The 20,321-nt window shown below is 44.7% G+C and overlaps 1 protein-coding gene across 3 annotated transcripts in view; it reads right to left on the reverse strand.

The window, feature by feature from the left end:
* BDH1 (3-hydroxybutyrate dehydrogenase 1) overlaps window positions 1–20,321 on the reverse strand; it is a 35,570-nt gene that overhangs the window by 14,995 nt on the left and 254 nt on the right. The window contains exons 1-2 of one of the 3 annotated variants that reach the window (XM_068281148.1): window positions 18,322–18,404; window positions 7,886–8,031 (exon numbers count right to left, since the gene is read on the reverse strand). In XM_068281148.1, coding sequence (XP_068137249.1) covers window positions 7,886–7,959 — 74 coding nt within the window. In that variant the 5' untranslated portion in view covers window positions 7,960–8,031; window positions 18,322–18,404. Of the gene's footprint in view, window positions 1–7,885; window positions 8,032–8,124; window positions 8,268–18,321; window positions 18,405–20,321 lie in introns of those variants that run through there. The other 2 variants (XM_068281146.1, XM_068281147.1) reach the window with 2 other exon arrangements.

Raw genomic sequence — 20,321 nt, forward strand, 5'->3', positions numbered from 1 at the left:
CCGTCCCTGGTTTTTAAAGGATGGAAAAAGGGGCGGAGAAATACGTACGCGCGGGGGTAAAGTGGTTAAATATTCTTCTATAAATGTTTTTGGACTGTGGAACAAATCAACTGAGTTTCCATTAATCCTTATGTGAAAATTTGCTTTGATATGAGTGGATTAAAAGCATGTTTCCAGAGCGCATTATGCTCACAAACCAAGGTTCCACTGTAAAGCCAAAACATTGTGAGTATTGAACGAGGTGTTAGAGGTTTACTGCTATTTGTATTCCAGCGGAGGAAAATTTCTGCCTCTGATCATTACAAACAGAAATAAAAAAGGTAAAGGAGCTTTAACATGAACATGAATAGCTATTCAGCCTGTGCTGTATGCATGAATAGTGAAGCATGCATGTATTCATTTATTAGTGTACAGAGAGAAGGAAGATGACCATGAAAATCAAGCTACAAGGGAATACAATAGAGATCAACTGGAAAAAAAACACGTGGCTGTTCATTTTTCCCGATATTGGTCAGTTGTACAGTCATCTATTGTGATGATAAACAATTAGTTATATTTGGTCTGTCAGCGGCTCCCCCCGCCCCCCACACGCTAGATGGTTCTCGACTAGCTGCCTCAGTTAAAAATCCGAGTGTGTATGACAGCCCTGATGCATCGCAGAGGGATATGCCCAGCAAGATCATATTGTCAGAGTACAGGCTGCAGCTATCGCTCTGCTCCTTAGCCCTCCCGCCTTGATGTGCACTGGCACTGCGCTGTCATTCCTTCACCTCCCCCCCTCACCGCACTTACAAAGTTGTCCGATTCTATGCAATTCAATTATAAGGAGCTAAGATACAGGGTTAGACATATTCTAGACACAGACATTTCCCTACATCTGAGTATGTAACTCAGTTTATACCCTCCTTAAAGTATATCTGAGACATTTCATAGACCTCTAATTATACTTACCTGGGGCTTCCTCCATGTGGTCTATAGCCTCCCTCGCCATCCTCTCTTCTGACGGGATGTGATTGGCCAGATTAGTGCTGGTGATATTAGGAGAACGGAGCGGCCAGAGAGGATGATGAGGGAGCCCACACACAACATGGGGTTGGAGGAAGCCAGAGGCAAGTATAAATACAGCACTAGTCAGAGTCTCAGGTATACTTTAATTAGCTTGTAAAATACCTGGTCAGGAGCTAAGACACTTGCTGTATCACATGCTTTTATTGCTATGGAGTGCAATCTTCTGCAAGAGATCCAGTCTGGCCTGCCCCATTCCAATCTGAATAGCAGGATGATGCAAACTGGTCAGCACTTCAGTCCGCATAGACTAAAACTCAGACCTTGTACTCCCCTACTTCTAGCCGAATGATTAAAAGTTTAAATATAACCTGAACTGAAAATGAAAAGTCAAAATAACTATACACAGATCATACTTACCTCTTGTGTAGTCTACTCCTTAATCTCTTTCTCCTCTCCTGCATCCCATTTGTCCACTCTGGCCTACCACCCCTCACAAGTGCTCTAAACCCGCAGATGAACTCTGGTCCCCTACCTTTCGTGTCCCTACCTCTCCCTCTAGATTGTAAGCCTTTGGGCAGGGTCCTCCTACTTTTGTGTCCTACCTGATCATGAACCTCCATTACTGTGCACCCATGCTATGCATTTGAGTGAACCTAAATTGCCTAACTCCATGCTCCATCCAGTTACTGTTTAATCATTACCTTGTACTCATACTGTGCTGCGTGATCTGTTTTTTCTTGTATTCCTGTATTGTCATATTGCTGTATGTCACCCCTAACTATTGTCTGTAACCTAAACTAATGTCAAGCGCTGCGTAATAAGTTGGCGTTTTATAAATACAATAAATAAAATAAATAATTCTCCATCCTCCATTTTAAAAATGGCCATTACCCCATAACAGCTTCCTGATCAGCACACTGTTAAACTGTAATATCACCTACTTGAGCCATAGAGAAACATGGATATTACCTGGCACATTCAGTTGTAACTGAGAGCTGCTGATATATAACGGACAGCAACTGGTATATTTCAGTTCTGACAAAATATTGTCAGAACTGGAAGGGATCACTGTAAGAAGAAAATGGTGAGCTTCTGAGAAGAACTAACAGTGAGGTTAGCATGTAATATTCATTTGCAGCTACATCATGTGTTTACTTTAAATAACTTTACTCGCTTCAGGTTCCCTTTAAGAAAGGATTCTAAGCTGCAGAACCCATATTTCACACAAAATGGTAACATCTGAGCACCCTGATTATTAAGTTGTTAGATGCTGTCTTTAGATCGGTACCAGAAAATTTTACAAAGGTGAGTGTTCAATTACATGGTTCATTTCCTAAAAATAACAAAAGGTTATCCATTATCTGCTCCCTCATACATCTACTGATTGTTGCCAGGTAAGATGAACTTTGGTTTGTACATTTTGTTTTTATCAACTCAACATCCACACCAGAAAGCATTCAAAACACATCATATAAAAGTCAACACATCTGAAGGCAAAGTCAGATGGGCATGTAATTACTTAAAAGCTGAACTTATCAGGACAAAGCAAATTATAATAGTAGCCAGAGTGACAAGTTAATATAAAAAGTGACGGCTATAACACCATTCTTTGTGGGACTTTAATGCGTTTGCATTGTATCACGGCCATCTTCCTGCCAGATGTTGATCTAGCTGGTGAGTTGGTCCATTAGGAGTAATCATATGGATCCCAAAATAGGAAGAATTATACAGAACTACATTTCTCAGCATGCAGTAAAGAACGTGTGATTTGCTGAGGCTGAAAGGGTGATATTAGTGCCAGTGACATGGGTGAAACAAGGAAATAGTTTGCACACTTGTGTGTTTGGCTACACAGTTCACTGACTATTCATATTCAATTTTCTGCACAAGAGATAGGCTGTGGCTTCAAATCCCCAATTTCTGACCATGGATTCAGCTACTGCAGGTATTTTACATCTGTGTGGATGGGGTGTACAGGTGCAAGCAAACGCAACAAAAATACACAGTTTTACATAAAAAATACAGAGCGGGGCCATACGTAATGTTATAATTTGATCAAGATGGATGTTTTAAGAATTAAACAAACTCAGTTTTAGGCTCCCTGCACACTGCAAATCCATTTTCCGATTCCATTTCCGATTTTGATTTGCAATTCTGATTTTCCCTGAATGCAATCAACAAAAAAAGGAGTCAAAAACGCAGCATGCAGTAACGATTAAAAGTCGGAATCGGATGTAAAAAACGATTAAAAATTGGAATCGGAAACGCATGCAGTGTGCAGGGAGTCTTAAGTTTAGGTGAATTACCAAGATCAGTTTCACCTGTACTTTGTGGCACATTTTCAATTGCAGAGTGCAAAAAATGATTTTAAACAGAAGATGAAAAATGATCTCCTAGGAGAAATCGCAGGAGAAAATGTTAATTGCATATGGGCCCAGGGATATTTAAAATGTAAAACTGCTACTATATGCAATTACAGTTCCTCTTTAAAGAGGAGCTGTTAGGTATAGGGTCTCAGAGAAAATAAACATATATATCAGTAGCTAAACATTGGCTGTACTTACATTACATATGCATTTCACTGTCCACGTTTGGATTTCACAGAATCTTTATATAGTATTTGCAGAGAATGATGCTCCTGACAGCTCATGGCAGGTTCCATGTTTGTCTGTCTCCTATGAAGCCAAATGTGTCGTCATGTCCTGCCTGCTTCCTGATGAATCACTCACACAAAAGATCGGTAATGTAAAACACTACTGTGCAGTGAATATTAATTAGCCATGTGGCTAGGAACAATAGCGGACTCCTGCAGTGTACTCTGCAAGGAGTTTTTTCAGTGCTGTGGGCTGCTGCTTTTGTAACACGAGCCCTGTAACTTATCACTAGCAGCCGAGGGGAGGGCCCCAGAATGCTTTGCTGCATGGTATGCGGCTCTCAGCTTCTTAAGAGCTTGGGTCTAACATCCTTGCTGATAAGCACACATCAAAACGAAGAGAGATTTTTAACTTAAGTATTGCCTTTTTGGCTTCCTTCTAAACTGTTTAACACAGGAGAATAGAGGTTTAAATTAGCTTTTGCAGCCTGACAGTTACTCTTTAAAGCCTCTGTCCACCCTCAAAATTTTTTTGTAAATAGTTCCCTCCTCTTTCCCACTAATCTTACCAAGCAAGCTATATAGCAGTTACATCAATACTTTTGCTTTGTGGTCTTTCCGATTGTTAACTTGTCTTTCATTTAGGAACTCTGGCTCTTATTCAATACACTTTTTCTCCTATGTTTTTGTCTAGGTGTTATTTCCACGCCTTATTAATTAAATGCCTTTTAAGCTGCCAGTAAGCAATAAATTACTCAAAATAACTGTAACAGATTTTTTTTTCACCTACCATTTGGTATTTTTTCAATTGCTGAGTGCAGAAAAGTTGTTTTAAACAGAAGATGAAACATTATCTCCTAGGAGAAAAAGTGAATTGAACAAGGGCCTCTGACAGCTGAGTTATCCAAACTCCACAATCTTGCTGGTGGTGCCACCACTGTCACTGATACCCATGAGAGAGGAGCTGAGAGGCAGCTGGGTCATGCTCCCACAGCAGGGAGGGCTGGTGAATAGCACAGCTTAAGTGAGCCTGCGCTGAAGTGTTTTATTCTATACTGACTCAATAGCACAGCTTGGCCATGCCTCTCCTCCAGAGGGCAGTGCAGCTTGGCAGCAGTCAGGCTGGAGGAGCGCAGAAGCAAGGGTTTTTATACTAATTCACATCCTTTGCAAGACTGGTGAAAAGCGGAAGAGAGGGGTATCTGTAAAACATTTGTGGGTTGGCAGGGATTTGAATAATATAGCATCAGCTCAGTATAGGTTTCATTGGGAGTTTCTATGGTAGTTTCCATGAATCTGGAGGAAAATCGTCCACTTACATAATTACAGTGTACACATTTTTCTGACACCGAAAGCCCTGGTCTACAATTAGGTGATGGGGCTTGGTGACTTTCACTGAAATCTATTGTAATGTGATTTATCCCTTGTACAGAATCAGTCCAGCCCATTTATTGAATTATGTCATTAACCAAACATTTTACTTTCAAGAATTATCTGTAGTTATTTCGAGCACAGTATTGCTTGCTTAAAACAGAAGGCAATTATCATTCTAACATGCTTCCAATAGTATATCACTTTGGGAGAGTGGGCAGAGGGTGCAAGTTATTGCCACATATTGAAGAGTCATTTATTTTGCAAGGTTAGCAGTCAGTTCTGGGAGGTGATGTACAGAAAAATGGGCAAGCATAAGATAAGACCAACTATGACAAGGTCCAAATTCTGTAATTCTAGAAGACTGGGTGAGAGCATTTCCAAAATGCCATGACTTGTGAGGTGTTCCCTGTTCCTAGTGGATGCTATGTACTAAAAGTGGTTCGGGTAAGGAAAACTGTTAAGTCAGTTACAGGATTATGACGCATGTGGGGAGTAAGGACTAGCCAGTCTGGTCCAATCCTATGTAAGTGCTACTGAAGGCCCTGACCTCTAGTGAAAGCATCTACAAGGGGGTAAGAAATAAGGGGGTCTTGCTTGATGAATAAAGTTTTATTTGGCCTCTAAATTCCCCACATTCAATCTGATAAAACTAAATAAAAAATACATTGCATTAAAGCCAGAATTATTTGCATCTCATAGACCATCTCAAGTCACAGCTATTCTTCCTGCCCAATAACCTGCTTCATGCTTTGTCTGTACATAGCTCCCCAGATCATCCACCAGGCAACCTAGGCAGGTGTCAAGGGGCCCGCCAGCCACCTTCACTAACCCATCTCCACTTCAGCTTACCTAAAAGTCCACAAGGGCTCCCAAATCTACTACCTTGCCTAGGGCCCCACTACATCTTAATCCATCTCAGTTGCTCCCCCTCTCATTCCAACAACTGCAATAGCAATGATTGTCCAGGACCAGAATTACAATGTGTGACAGAAGTGCAGTACAGTGCCCTTAGGGTTATGAGATTATGCATACATTTAGGCTGTTTTCACAGTGGGAAGTTGCAGGCGCACATTAGAACAGCCTGTAACGCATCCCAACTCACAGTAATGAAAAATCAATGGGCTGTTCACAGTGCCCACGTTGTGTTACAGTGTAATGCTGGACATTCAAAGAAAGTGCAGCATGCTGTGCGTTATATGTGGTTTTAGCTGCGTTAGACTGTTTGCACATGCTCAGTAAGGGGAGAGTCCGCTATTGTTCCTAGCCAAATGGCTAATTAATATTCACTGCACTGTAGTGTTGTCCAGATCATGAACAATTCGGATCTTTTTTGTGAGTCGAATCATCCGGATCATCACAATGAAGGATTCGGTTCACAGTGGATGTCTGGAAGGAACAGGAACTGCAGCTTCTGTGCACAAGCACAATCTTCCTGCTGCATCTCTCCCTTCCCCATCAGCACCCATGTGCAGGAAGTGCCTGCTGTTGGGGCACCTGACAAGGCCCAGGGTATGTGAACCAGTGAATTCAGGTAAGGTGTAGTTTCAAATCAATTCATGTTGTTGCTATACTGTATATATGGGTGTGAACTTGAACTGAACCGGACCTGAATACAAAGGTCCATGTTATACAGCATCTACAGCTGACCGCCAGTCATGTTAAACTGATGCTGAACTACCATCACACAGAACTGAAATTCCTAGGCACATGAGCCCTAAAGGTAACTTATTTCACAACAATGTCAGCACTGTATACATGCATAATAATAACAGTAACAATCGTTGCTGCATTGGTTTGCTTTCTTTGGGAATTATCCAATTAGGGTTAGAAGATGGCATTCAGAAGGACGACCCTGGAAAAAACGTTTTACTTTATATACTGCTACAATGACACACAGAAATATGCTATCATTTCCATTTTTTGTAACAATTCTACTCCAAATGTTCCAACCATCTGCTATCTATCATGCCCTGATAATAGGCTTTCATGCACAAGGAATGTGAAGAATTTGAAAACAGAACAGCTTTTCTCCTTTTGAAGCAGCCTGAAATTGGTTGAAAGAGAGTGTGTGTGAATGTGTGTATTATCATTATTATATATTTATATAGCGCATGCTTATTCCACAGCACTTTACAGAGTCCATAGTGATGTCACTAATAGTTCTTCAGAAGAGCTCACAATCTACCAGTAATCCCTACAAAAATCTACTTTTAAAATTTTGAAACATAACATAAAACTGTGTGATATTTAAAAAAAAAGGTAATTTTTTAGGATTGATGCAATTGTTTATCTCATCAGCTTATTTTCACCTCGGGTTCCCCTTAACTGCGACAGGGGAGATCAGCCATACTGGGGAACAATTGTGCACCGGAACAATAATTTTGCCCAAGGCAAATAGTCCATTTTCCATAGACATAAATGCAGCATGACCAACCAACCACTGAAAAGTTAGGAGCAGCTTAACATTTCAAAAGTCTGTGGATTATTTTATTAATCTATAGGCTGCCCTCGCTCCTATTTCAACTACTATTACAATAATTCTTTAAATTACAAAACAAACAGCTATTCTATTACATACAACATTAATTATTATTATTTTTTTTGGGGGGGGGGGGGGGGGGGGTGAAGTCAGTAACACCCTTATACCACATACACACACCAACATTAGTTAATTTTTTTGAGGGGGGTGAAGTCAGTAACACCCCTATAACACACACACACACACACACACACACACACACACACACACACACACACACACACACACACACACACACCTGTACAGATGGAAAGGAAGTAAGAAGTATAGTAATGACCTACCATAATCAAGGACAAACTATTTAAACATGTGGTGGTCACAAGCTGTGAAACGAATGTTGTTTAGAATGATGTTCTCTACAGAAAGCATACCTCATATGACAAGCATAGTCATTGAATTGCAGTGTCCTTGTTAAGACGTGGAAGCAAGTCCTGGCAGCCAGCATTGCTGTTCTATGTCAGCTCCAATTCACTGTGACTTCTTTCTCTTCTACGTCAGCTCCAATTCACCTTGACTTCTATAACAGAAAAGAACCAGACTCTCCTTTATTTGATCTGGAAATAGTTCCTGACCTCTGATATATATACTGTATTGTGAAAAATTCAGTTACATATAAAATCTTCAGCACTTTGAGATTATGTTAACAGTGGTTATCTGGTGCAACCCAGATTACAGGATTTTCCCTGACACTTCTGTACTGCAGGAAAGAATTAATTCCCTGGAGCAAAGCATCAAAATCTTGCTTGCCCCACTGCTCACAGACAGGTTGTGGGAAACCTCTTGTGCACTCTGTGCGCATGCATGTGACAATAACATCTGAATTGCATAATAATCAGTCTAGTTCAGTAGACATGAAGCTGGAAACTCTGTACCAGACCAATCAGTGTTTTATGCAGTGCTAATTTCACTGCACACCACCCTTGTTTGTACGCTGACATGTCAGGTGTTCAGAGGCCTTGCTGTTCAGAGTCCCAAAGGTAACTATGTATCTATTTTTTTAAATACAGTTGTTTCTTGTTTATGAGACATTACTGCAGCCAAATAGACCAGCAGGACTGCCAGGCAACTGGTATTGTTTAAAAGGAAACAAATATGGCACCCTCCACATCCCTCTCACTTCAGGTGCTTTAAACCCTAGTTCACTCTCCTAGAGTTTTCATTATAAGTAAAGGTGAACAGAAGACTATCCCAATACTCCAATGTTCATATTTGATCTAGCTATTGCAGAGAAATATTACCTTTGGAAAAGTCAATGATGTGATCGAGGATCCATTCAAAAAAGCTTTCATTTGCAAGGACAGTGTGTAGGCAGCAGCTCTCTGCTGAGCACAGAGCCACTACACCCACCTCATTCGCCTACTGCGTACAGAACAAAGGTACATACATAAATAATACATAAATAATACTAAAAGGGCCATTTATGTACAGGTGTCCACCAAGTCTAAACAGTTGTAATGTCCAAGCTTTAAAGCCTCATCTACACGTGTAGATGAGGCGGCGCTCCGGTGGCTCGATTAGCCGCCGGATCGCCTCTTCCGCGTCCCCGCTCGCGCGCCGGAATCAATACCCGCTCGATTCCCGCTCGTCCCTGCGCCGCGCCGCTTATCTTCCGCTCGATTCCCTGCCATTGTCCCCTCGCGGGGAGCGAGCAGGGAATCGGCAGTGGGGAGATCCGTCCTGTCGGATCTTATCAATGGAGCCGCATCAGCGGCTCGATTGATAAGGAACATCGCGGCTGCATTTACGCGTGTAGATGCGGCTTTAAAGACATTGACCCCAGATTGCACTGTTCTCCTCCTTATCCTGCCCACCAGAAGCCGCTCCATCATACTCTGCTGGTTGTTCCTCCCCCTTCCCTTACAGTAGCTGAGCAAGGTGTCTTTACAGGACTTGGCATCCCCAAGTGATCGAGTCCCCATTACTTCAAGTGACAACAATTGTGTGTGTGTGTGTGTGTGTGTGTGTGTATGCATCTTAAAGGGGACTAAGAACCTTTTTTCCCTAGAATTTTTCCTGGTTTCCAATAGCTATAGATGCTGCCATGTCCCCCCTTCTCTCCTAGCTGTTCTTATTTACAAAAGTCAAGATGGTATCTTCACATCTTCCTGGATAAACTCTTTCCTTCCATTTCCATGGCAGCATTACTACGGGTTAATCCCGCCCCTTTAACCCCTGCAGGACATGTCAGTATAAATTTCAAGACCTGCCCCCATGAAGGTGCTTTTTTTTCCTGTCCTCCTGCAGGACTGTCATTTTGTTAAATGTCAGTTATTTTTTTTTTTCTTTTTCTCTTTCGTTCCATTTTTTCTTTTTGCCCTACCTGCTGTTTTCTTGACAGCCAGCCACGCTAGTGTCTCCAGGCGTGAAGCCCTCGCGGTTTGGTTTTAAATAAACCTAGGCGAGCGGTATCCCCTCTTTCTGGCTGGTCTTTCTGGGGATCCTCTTTGTCGGCAGCCGCGCTGTAAAGCAGCGCTTATCTGGATTGGGCAGCAGAGACTATGCGGAAGGTGCGCTCCACGCCGGAGCGCTGGATGTTCCGGCGGAAGTGACGTTGGGTGTCGCTCTGTCCGGGGGGCGGGTCAGAGGAGCCTCTTAGGTCGGGAAGAGGACGCCGACCAGCGCCATAACGGAGCCTCAGCCCGCCGTGTGCAGCCGCTACAGCTGACCGCCCCACACAGCGCAACCAGCGCACAGCGCAGGACCCGGCCAGACCCTCGTGCAAGAGCAAGGTATACCTCCCTAGGGAGGTCCTGTGCAATGTCTAACAGACATGTGTAACTGCTTTACGGGGATTGTGTGGTGACTGTGAATTGCCTCTTCTTGCAGGCAGAATCTTGAAATAGAGCAAGGGGGATATTTATTTCGCGCATTCAGGACATCCACTCAGGCTTTGGAGATGTATGCAAAATTTATTTTTCTCTTTCTTTCTGCCCTCTCTCTCTCTCTCTTCTCAGTTTCTCTCAGTAGAATCAGTTACAATTATGGTATCCTATCTTTCAGTCAGCGGGGATTTAACTAAGAAGATGGAGGAGTCCTCTGCTGCCCAAAAAACAGACCAGCCAAATCGTAATAGGTAGGGCACGGATTTGTTTGATTTGGAAAGTAATTACTTTTATTTATTTTTTTTGAATTTTTTACGGAGACATGAATAAACTAACAGAAATCATTATTTCTGTTTTTTTTTCATACAGTCTCTCACAACCAGAAGATAATCCCTCCACCTCCGGGAAAGCTCCCTCCTCAAGATCAAGCAAATCACATAGAGATCCTAAGTCCCATCCACAACAGCCCAGGGCAAAACCATGCTGGGCGTGCGGACAGCAACCGATGCCAGGAAAATTAGTTTGCGTGGATTGTTTTTACTCCATTCCTATGGAGGAAGAACCTGTACAAGACATAACTGCGCTAGTTAAAGAGATAGTTCAGCAATCCTTAGCAGAACAGGCTACGTCTTCAGCTTCATATAGCAGGCAGCAGACAGACTTGGATCATGGGGAGGACACTGACACACCAGAGGAGGAGGATGGCTTAGCGGTTGGGTTTGACTTCTCACTAGTAACACCCTTTGTGAAGTCAGTTCGAGAGGCGATCCAGTGGGAAGAGCTGGAGGAGCCCCCTACAAAGAAACGCTTCTTTCCACACCTTAAAAAGAAGCCTGTAATGTTTCCAGTAATGGAGGAAATTTCGGAACTCATATTAGACGAATGGGCAAAACCCGAAAGGAAAGTGTCCATGGGTAATCGTTTTTCAAAACTATACCCTATGGAAGGGGACATTATCACGCAGCTAGATACCCCCCCCCCCCCCACAGTGGATGCATCTGTTATACGCCTTGCTAAACACATCACACTGCCATTGGAGGACGCGGTCTCATTTAAAGAACCCCTTGAGAGGAAGGTAGATAATGATCTTAGGAAAATTTATTCTTCTATTGGTGGGGCTTGTAAGCCAGCCATAGCCCTCACTTCGGTTTCCAGAGCACTGAGAACCTGGACTGACAACCTAGACGGTGCAATTAGATCAGACGTGGACAGAAAGACTCTTTCCCTGGCACTGGAGGAATTTCGTCTAGCTGCGGACTTCATCAGTGAGGCCGCAATTGATGTGATCAGAGGTATTTCTAAGGGAATGTTACTAACAGTGACAGCGAAGCGAGCACTATGGTTGAGACCCTGGAATGCTGATCAGAACTCCAAATCATCTTGGTGTAAGTTTCCCTATGATGGCAAGAACTTGTTCGGCAACAAGATGGATACAGCCATATCCAGAGTCACTGGCGGGAGATCAGGGCTACTACCCCAGGACAGACGACAAAGGAAACAAAGACCTGGCGAGAGAAGGCAGTTTCAAAGTAGAACAAGAGACTATAGAGCATCTAACCGGGGACAGTCCTTTCGGAAAAATTGGCAGGGAACCCAATCCTCATTATCAAAGTTCAATAGACAAAAGAACTCTAGTTCATCCAGTCAGCCTGCAAAGACCTTCTGAGGAAATGCCCGCCCAGCTGGAGCCGGTGGGGGGCCGACTCCAGTACTTTGTAAAACTGTGGGCGGAGAAGATTTCAGACCCATGGGTCATAAATACACTAAGGTGGGGACACTCATGGACGTTCAAGAAAGAACCCCCTGCATCAAATTTCAAAGAGACCAATATTCCCAAGACATCCCACAGAGCAGAGGTCCTAGAAGGATATGTACAGGAACTTCTACAGAAGAAGGCAATTATAGAGGTGCAAGGATTGGAGAGATTCAGCGGAGTATACTCCCCTCTATTTTTTGTAACGAAAAGATCGGGACAGTTGAGACCAGTTCTCGACCTACGTTTCTTAAAGGGAACCTTAACTGAACGGGGGGTAAAGAGTTTCACTTACCTGGGGCTATTACCAGCCCCCTGCAGCAGTCCTGTGCCCTCGGAGCCGCTGTGGAATCCTCCGGTCCCCCACTGTCACTTAGTTTCGTTTTTGACGACTCACCAGTCGCCGGCCGCCATGCGTATTATTTTACGCATTCACAAATGCAATTAGCGCTATTGCGGACCGCAACGCGTATAAAAATAATTGCATTGGTGAATGCGTCCAATAATACGCATGGCGGCCGGCGACTGGTGAGTCGTCAAAAACGAAACTAAGTGACAGCGGGGGACCAGAGGATTCCAGAGCGGCGCCGAGGGCACAGGACTGCTGCAGGGGGTTGGTAATAGCCCCAGGTAAGTGAAACTCTTTACCCCCCGTTCAGTTAAGGTTCCCTTTAAACAAACATATCACACAAGACAGGTTCAAGATGGAATCTTTACAGACCATACTACCTTCAATACAGCTAAAAGACTGGTTAATATCGGTAGACTTAGCCGACGCGTACCTACACATACCGATCCACAAATCATTCCAGAGATATCTACGATTCGCTGTGGGCAAAAGTCATTACCAATTCCAAGTGTTGCCATTCGGCATATGCACCGCTCCCCGGACTTTCACAAAGATACTGATTACGCTCATAGCGCTTCTTCGACAAGAGGGGGTCCATGTGCATCACTACTTGGACGACATCCTTCTAGTAGCACCTACAAGAACCTTACTACTGCAGCACAGGTCACAACTTCTACACACGTTGAGCAGGTTTGGATGGTTAACCTCCCTAGCGGTATGGACAGAAATGTCCGTTCAAAAAAACATGCTGTGAACAGTATAAACATGCATACACATCAATACTTTCCTGCACTGTATACTAGACCCTTGCTTGACACATTTTGGCAAGTTACAGGAAAAAAAAAGTTTTAAAAATAAATTTTATCACTGTTTGCACAGAAATCCTGGGGAAATTGAACGCTGGGTAGGTTAATAAACTGGGAGAAAAGCAAACTTCAACCCACACAGAAGATCATTTTCCTAGGAGCGGAGCTGGACGCGATTCAGAATGCGGTCAGCCTACCACAGGACAAGCTGGAAGCAATAGTTTGCAGGACCACGGATATGCAAAAAAGAGGACATATCTCAGCAAGAGACTGCCTCGCAATGATCGGAACTTTCGCGCCACTATTCCGATGGTGAAGTGGGCCAGGTGGAATATGAGGGGGTTCCAGAAAGGTTTCTTAGATCAATGGAATGGCTTAGATTACCAACAAAACATTTGCCTCTTGCCAGAGATGAAGGAAGAACTCTCCTGGTGGAGAAACAGAACAAACTTACAGAACCATCACAACTTACTGATCGAAGCACCGCTGGTCATAACAACAGATGCAAGCTGCTGGGGTTGGGGAGCACATACAGGCCATCAATATGCCCAAGGAAGATGGAAAGCGGAGGATTCTCAGCTTCCAGCCAATGTCCTAGAGATGCGGGCAGCCTACAAAGCTCTCATAGCTTTCGCCGAGACAATCAGGGGCAAGGGAGTTCTGCTCAAGATGGACAACACTACTGCAATAGCATACTTTCAGAATCAGGGGGTACGCGGAGTCATACCCTGTTGACAGAATTGGAGCCAATTATGAACTGGGCGCAGAAATATCTATTATATCTACATGCCATCCATATTCCTGGGGTGAGGAACGTGACGGCGGACTCCCTGAGCCGCCGGTGGCTGGACAGCAAAGAATGGAGCCTCAAGGAGGAGATCTTTCATCTAATTTGCAGCACTTGGGGGAAACCGCAAGTAGACCTGATGGCGACTCCCGAGAACACCAAATGTCCTCAGTTCTTTTCACGCTACAAGTTTCCGGAAGCGATAGCATGGGATGCACTGTCAAACCCATGGCCTTTCAGAATGGCATATATTTACCCACCAGCACAGATGATCCACAGGGTGTTGAGAAAGATACAGCAGGAGAGAATAGTAGTACTAGCAGTGCTCCCGTACTGGCCTCGCAGACCATGGTTCCCGCTCCTACAGAAGTTGTCGACATCACCACCAATTCTACTCCCCTGTCCGAGGGATCTCCTATCACAGAACGGTATGTTACACCCACACCCGCAACTGCTCCGTTTAACGGCGTGGAGACTGAGAGGAACAGATTAACCTCATTAGGATGCTCAGCTGAAGTTGTAGGGACACTTTTGAAAGCGCGTAAGGCCTTCACGAATTCTACATATCACAGAACATGGAATCGTTTCCTGAGTTTTCTGGAACAGAGACACGTAACATTGAACTCGGTCAAAGTAACTACTATACTGGAATTCCTTCAGGCGGGGCTTAACCTAGGTTTGAGCCTTAGCACATTGAAAACGCAAGTATCAGCAATATCAGCCCCAACACAGAAGCGATGGGCTCTAGAGCCACTCCTAATTCAGTTTATGCAAGCTACCACTAAGCTAAGACCTCCAAGGAAGGTTGGGTACCCACAGTGGAATCTGCCATTAGTGCTGAAGGGGATTATAAAAGAACCGTTTGAACCGTTATCAGGCTGCAATCTATTTAACCTAACCTTGAAGGTCGTCTTTCTAACAGCCATAACTTCAGCAAGGAGAATCTCAGAGCTACAAGCCTTAAGTTGTGAGGGCCCTCATACACAATTCTTTCCAGATAGGGTGTGTCTCAGACCAATTGACCAGTTCGTGCCTAAAGTCGCCACGTCGTACCATTTCAATCAGGAATGGAACCTGCCTGCTTTCCAAGATCCAACTCTGGATACACCGGAGTCCCTTAATATTCCAGAGCTGTTGAAAAAGTACATAGAGATCATGAAGGACATAAGGAAAACGAAGAGACTATTCGTTATTCCGACTGGTTACAGAAGAGGGGAACCAGCAACCACAAGAACGATTGCCAGTTGGTTGGTGAGGACTATTAGAATGGCTTACAGGAACATGGGAGAAGAACCACCGGAAGAGATATCAGCGCACTCGACGAGATCCATCGCAACGTCATGGGCGGCGTTCACAAAGGTCTCCCCGGAGGTCATCTGTAGAGCCGCCAACTGGTCTTCAGTGAATACCTTTATTTCCCATTATAAGATAGACCCAGGAGCGTTGACAACGCTCCAGTTCGGCAAGGAGATACTTTCCGCAGTAAAAGTGAATGTAACCTAAGCTAAAGTATACGTGGGTCGAGTGGAGTAACTCGGCACAACCATATGTATTCAAGCATTGTATTAAAGTCTACTAGCAGCAAAGACCTGTTGTCCCTCCCTTATTTCTTGTATATTTAAAATCCCCGTAGTAATGCTGCCATGGAAATGGAAGGAAAACGGAAAATTGTATACTTACCTACCGGTAATTTTCCTTTCCTTCCAATGTCCATGGCAGCATACGGAGCGCCCACCCGGTAGCTACAGTTTCAAAGGGGACTATCAAAAAAAGCACCTTCATGGGGGCAGGTCTTGAAATTTATACTGACATGTCCTGCAGGGGTTAAAGGGGCGGGATTAACCCGTAGTAATGCTGCCATGGACATTGGAAGGAAAGGAAAATTACCGGTAGGTAAGTATACAATTTTCCGTTTTGAAGCAGTTGTCCTAATTACCCACCCCCTCGGTTGCTGAAAGGTATTGTTTACTTTTGCTAATGTGTGCAATAAAACAATTAAATTAGTCCCTAGCTGCCTGAAACCTCTGCAGTTGAGAAGGCCAGCTGAAGTAGGCTAATAAAACCTCTGCTAACTTTTAAATGTAGAAATAAAAGGTAAAATGGAAGTTTTTTTTAATAACGAGACACATTGTTGGCATGCATTTTTAATGCGCTATTGAAATGCCCTGGGTACTAAAAATGGTGCTTGGTTCACTTTAAGTCTTTGTGGCCAGCACAGCACGTATAGCAGATACTTTATCATTATGAGGCCCTGCAGTAGCTGCAGTGATGGCCACATAGATGTTATATCTTCTCACCAGTAAAGCTGTCTCCACAATACAACTGCATGGTGATTTTAATAGGAAGTTGAGATATACGTCAGCCAGATAAATTGGATATGTTTACTGCATCTTATGAATCTAAAAAACAGCTATAAACAAATAAGGACATGTTGACTGATGTTTTATTGACTGATTAGATATATACACATTCTTTACTGCATTAAGTGAGGGGAGAGTGCATAAAGGTTGAATTTACCAGTGGCACACAATCGATGTTTCTGTAGCTTTGTACTGCATTGGGCAGTGTGATCGATATTTGATCCGTTAATTATAATAATAAAAAGGACCAATACAAAGCTGTTGGCAAGCCTGTCAACTCACTGTACACATTTTTGGCACTAGGATCATGCTATCGTCATTGAGGAAGTTTGTTTGTAAATAAAGGAAATTCTGACATTTCCCCATGAGGGGATGGAGTAATCCAGTAAAAGGTTCACAGCCGTCAGATTAATACTACCTGCTGTGAGCCACAGCTCCAGGGAGTGCTTTTGAAAATAATAAAGGGAATTTTGAAAACCCTTCATGAGGAGATGGACCAGTACAGAGCTGCTAGATTCAGATAACTGGCTTCCTCTAAATTGGCCCTAGACACCGTTGGACATATGACCATGGTAGGGTCACTAGATCAGAGGCGGACAAAGCCAACGTTGGGCCCTTGTGCAGAATAAATGAAGCGGGCCCCATGTGAGTGGGCGTGGTCATAAACGATCATGGTTGGATCCAAACAATGCCGATAAAAGTACAAGAACCTAGGTCACATCCTGTAGGTACAGTATTAAACTTGTATATGCCTGAAGCACAAGTTATTATCACGGTTTCTCTTGAGTTTCAGAGAGAAATACGTGGAGAAACGTCTAGGATAATCAGGCCCTAACTGGTGCAATTGCATGGGCCCTAGAGGAAATGGGGCCCCTGTGCGGCTGCACGGCCCTATGTCTGCCTCTGCACTAGACTACAACTGTGGTAGGGAATATATTGTGAGCCCCTTTGAGGGACAGTTAGTGACAAGACTATATTTATTTTATTCAAGTATTTATATAGTGCCAACATATTACGCAGCGCCAGTGGCGTACCTAGGGCATTTGACACCCGGTGCTGGGTATTATAACCCCCCCCCCCCCCAAAAAAAAAGTAAAGGGGCAAAAAATGGGTGGTGCTATAACATGCGGCGCCGCGGCAGAAAAATGGGCGTGGCCATGACCGGATGAGGGCGGAGCTAACTGTAATTTGACGTGAACCCGGGTGAAAATACACGTAATGTGTGCAGATTTGCCCAGAGAATACGTTCAATCATGTCTGCAGATTTGCCCAGAGAATACGTTCAATCATGTCTGCAGATTTGCCCAGAGAATACGTTCAATCATGTCGGCAGATTTGCCCAGAAAATACATGCAATCATGTCGGCAGATTTGCCCAGAAAATACATGCAATCATGTCGGCAGATTTGCCCAGAAAATACATGCAATCATGTCGGCAGATTTGCCCAGAAAATACATGCAATCATGTCGGCAGATTTGCCCAGAGAATACGTTCAATCATGTCGGCAGATTTGCCCAGAGAATACGTTCAATCATGTCGGCAGATTTGCCCAGAGAATACGTTCAATCATGTCGGCAGATTTGCCCAGAGAATACATGTCGGCAGATTTGCCCAGAGAATACATTCAATCATGTCTGCAGATTTGCCCAGAGAATACGTTCAATCATGTCGGCAGATTTGCCCAGAAAATCCATGCAATCATGTCGGCAGATTTGCCCAGAAAATACATGCAATCATGTCGGCAGATTTGCCCAGAGAATACGTTCAATCATGTCGGCAGATTTGCCCAGAAAATACATGCAATCGTGTGGCAGACCTGTCCAGAAAACACTTCAATCGTGTAGCAGACCTGGCCAGAACATAAATGCTACCCCTGGCTGCTAATATAAATTAAAAAGAAAAAAAAAAAAAAAAAAACACATTTACTCACCTGCAGCAGAGCTTCTGTTCCAGCCTCCGTCCAGTGCGCAGCTCCCACGATCCTCTGCAGCCAGCAACTCCTAAAGTCTCCAGAGCAGGGCTTCGGACATTTTACTATAGCCCTGCTCTGCCGCTGCGGTGAACTGATACGGCGTCTATTAGATGCCGAAAGTCAGTTCACGCTGGGGGGTGCTTGGAGAATTTTAAGGGGTGCTTCAGCACCCAAAGCACCCCCCCCCCCGTGCCGCCACTGCCCCCAGTATAGGTAGCTAGCAGTTGCCCCCAGTATAGGTAGCTAGTTGCCCCCAGTGAAGGTAGTATAGTTGCCCCAATATAGCTAGTATAGTTGCCCCCAGGATAGGCAGCATAGCTGCTGCCCCCAATGTAGGTAGTGTTGCTGCCCCCAGTGTAGTTTGTATAGTGGCCCCCGTACAGCTGCCCTCCAGTATAGCTAGTATAGTGGCCCCCATAGTTGCCCCAGTATAGCTAGTATAGTGGCCCACAGTTTAGATAGTATAGTTGCCTCCATTGTAGCTGGTATGGTGCCCCCCCCCCAGTATAGGTAATATAGTGGCCCCCATAGATGCCCCCAGTGTAGCTAGTATAGTGCCCCCCCCTCCCCGTTTAGCTGCCCCCAGTATAGTGGCCCCCAGCTAGTATAGTGGCCCCCAGTTTAGGTAGTATAGTGCTCCTCCCCCCCCCCCCCGTGTAGCTAGAAGGAGGGGTGACAGCAGGGATAGGGGCGGGGAGGGGGAAATATCCCCCCCTCCCTCACCTGGGTCCCCTCCTTTTGCCTCTCTTCTCCCCCCAAAAATGCGGGCAGCGGGCCGGTGGCAGTGGGCAGCGAGCAGGTGAGTGCGGAGTATACTCACGTTACTTCCGCGTATCAGCCTGGAATGCTGCGTCGCAGTCACGTGCCTCTACTGCGCCTCCAATGATTGGAGGCGCAGAAGAGGCACGTGACGGTGACGCAGCGTTCCAGGCTGATACGCGGAAGTAACGTGAGTATATACTCCGCGCTCGCCTGCTCGCTGCCCACTGCCACCGGCCCTCTACCCGCATTTTTGGGGGGAGAAGAGAGGCAGAAGGAGGGGACCCAGGTGAGGGAGGGGGGGATATTTCCCCCTCCCCGCCGCTATCCCTGCTGTCACCCCTCCTCTTAGCGCTGCTCTTCGCCTCCTTAGTCAGGTGTAGGGGGGTCGTGGTGACACCCCCCTGGCTGACTGGTACCCGGTGCGCCCCGCCCCCCTGCGCCCTTAGGTAGAAACGCTACTGCGCAGCGCTGTACAGAGTTTATTGTCTTGTCACTAACTGTCCCTCAGAGGGGCTCACAATCTAGCCCCTACCATAGTCATATGTCTATATAATGTAGTGTATGTATCATAGTCTAGGGGGAAGCCAATTAACTTATCTGTATGATTTTGGGATGTGGGAGGAAACAGGAGTGCCCATAGAAAACCCATGCAGACACGGGGAGAACATACAAACTCTTTGCAGATGTTGACCTGGCTGGGATTCGAACCGGGGACCCAGCATTGCAAGGCAAGAGCACTAACCACTATGCCACCGTGCTGCCCTATATACTCTGTAAAGTGCTGCTGTAGATATCAGCACTATATACATATTAAAAAATAATAATTGCATTGTCCACAACAGGTGCAGGCAAAGTACCCTAAAAATGACTGCCTTTCCCAACTGAAACCAATCAAGGATTCAAGGGTTCCTTGGTTTAACCAAGTTTTGATAAATCAATGTTTTTATCAAATCTGATGTCTCATTAATAAAAATCGTATATCCCTTCAGGAGTAGATTATGCGCGATTTCTGGTTGCTAGGAAGTTCTGCTGCTAGTCTGAGCAACCTCTATTGGCGCTGGAGAGACACAGTGCCTGAATCCTCTGATGAATGAATCCCTCGCATCCCGCCACGTAGTGATTCCTCCACATGTCCACTGCTGGACCACTACTACTGCTGCTGGCTCGTACCCTGTGCACAGGAACAGATGCTGGAC

This window comes from Hyperolius riggenbachi, chromosome 4, assembly GCF_040937935.1.
Source record: "Hyperolius riggenbachi isolate aHypRig1 chromosome 4, aHypRig1.pri, whole genome shotgun sequence".
Classification (NCBI taxonomy): Eukaryota; Metazoa; Chordata; class Amphibia; order Anura; family Hyperoliidae; genus Hyperolius; species Hyperolius riggenbachi.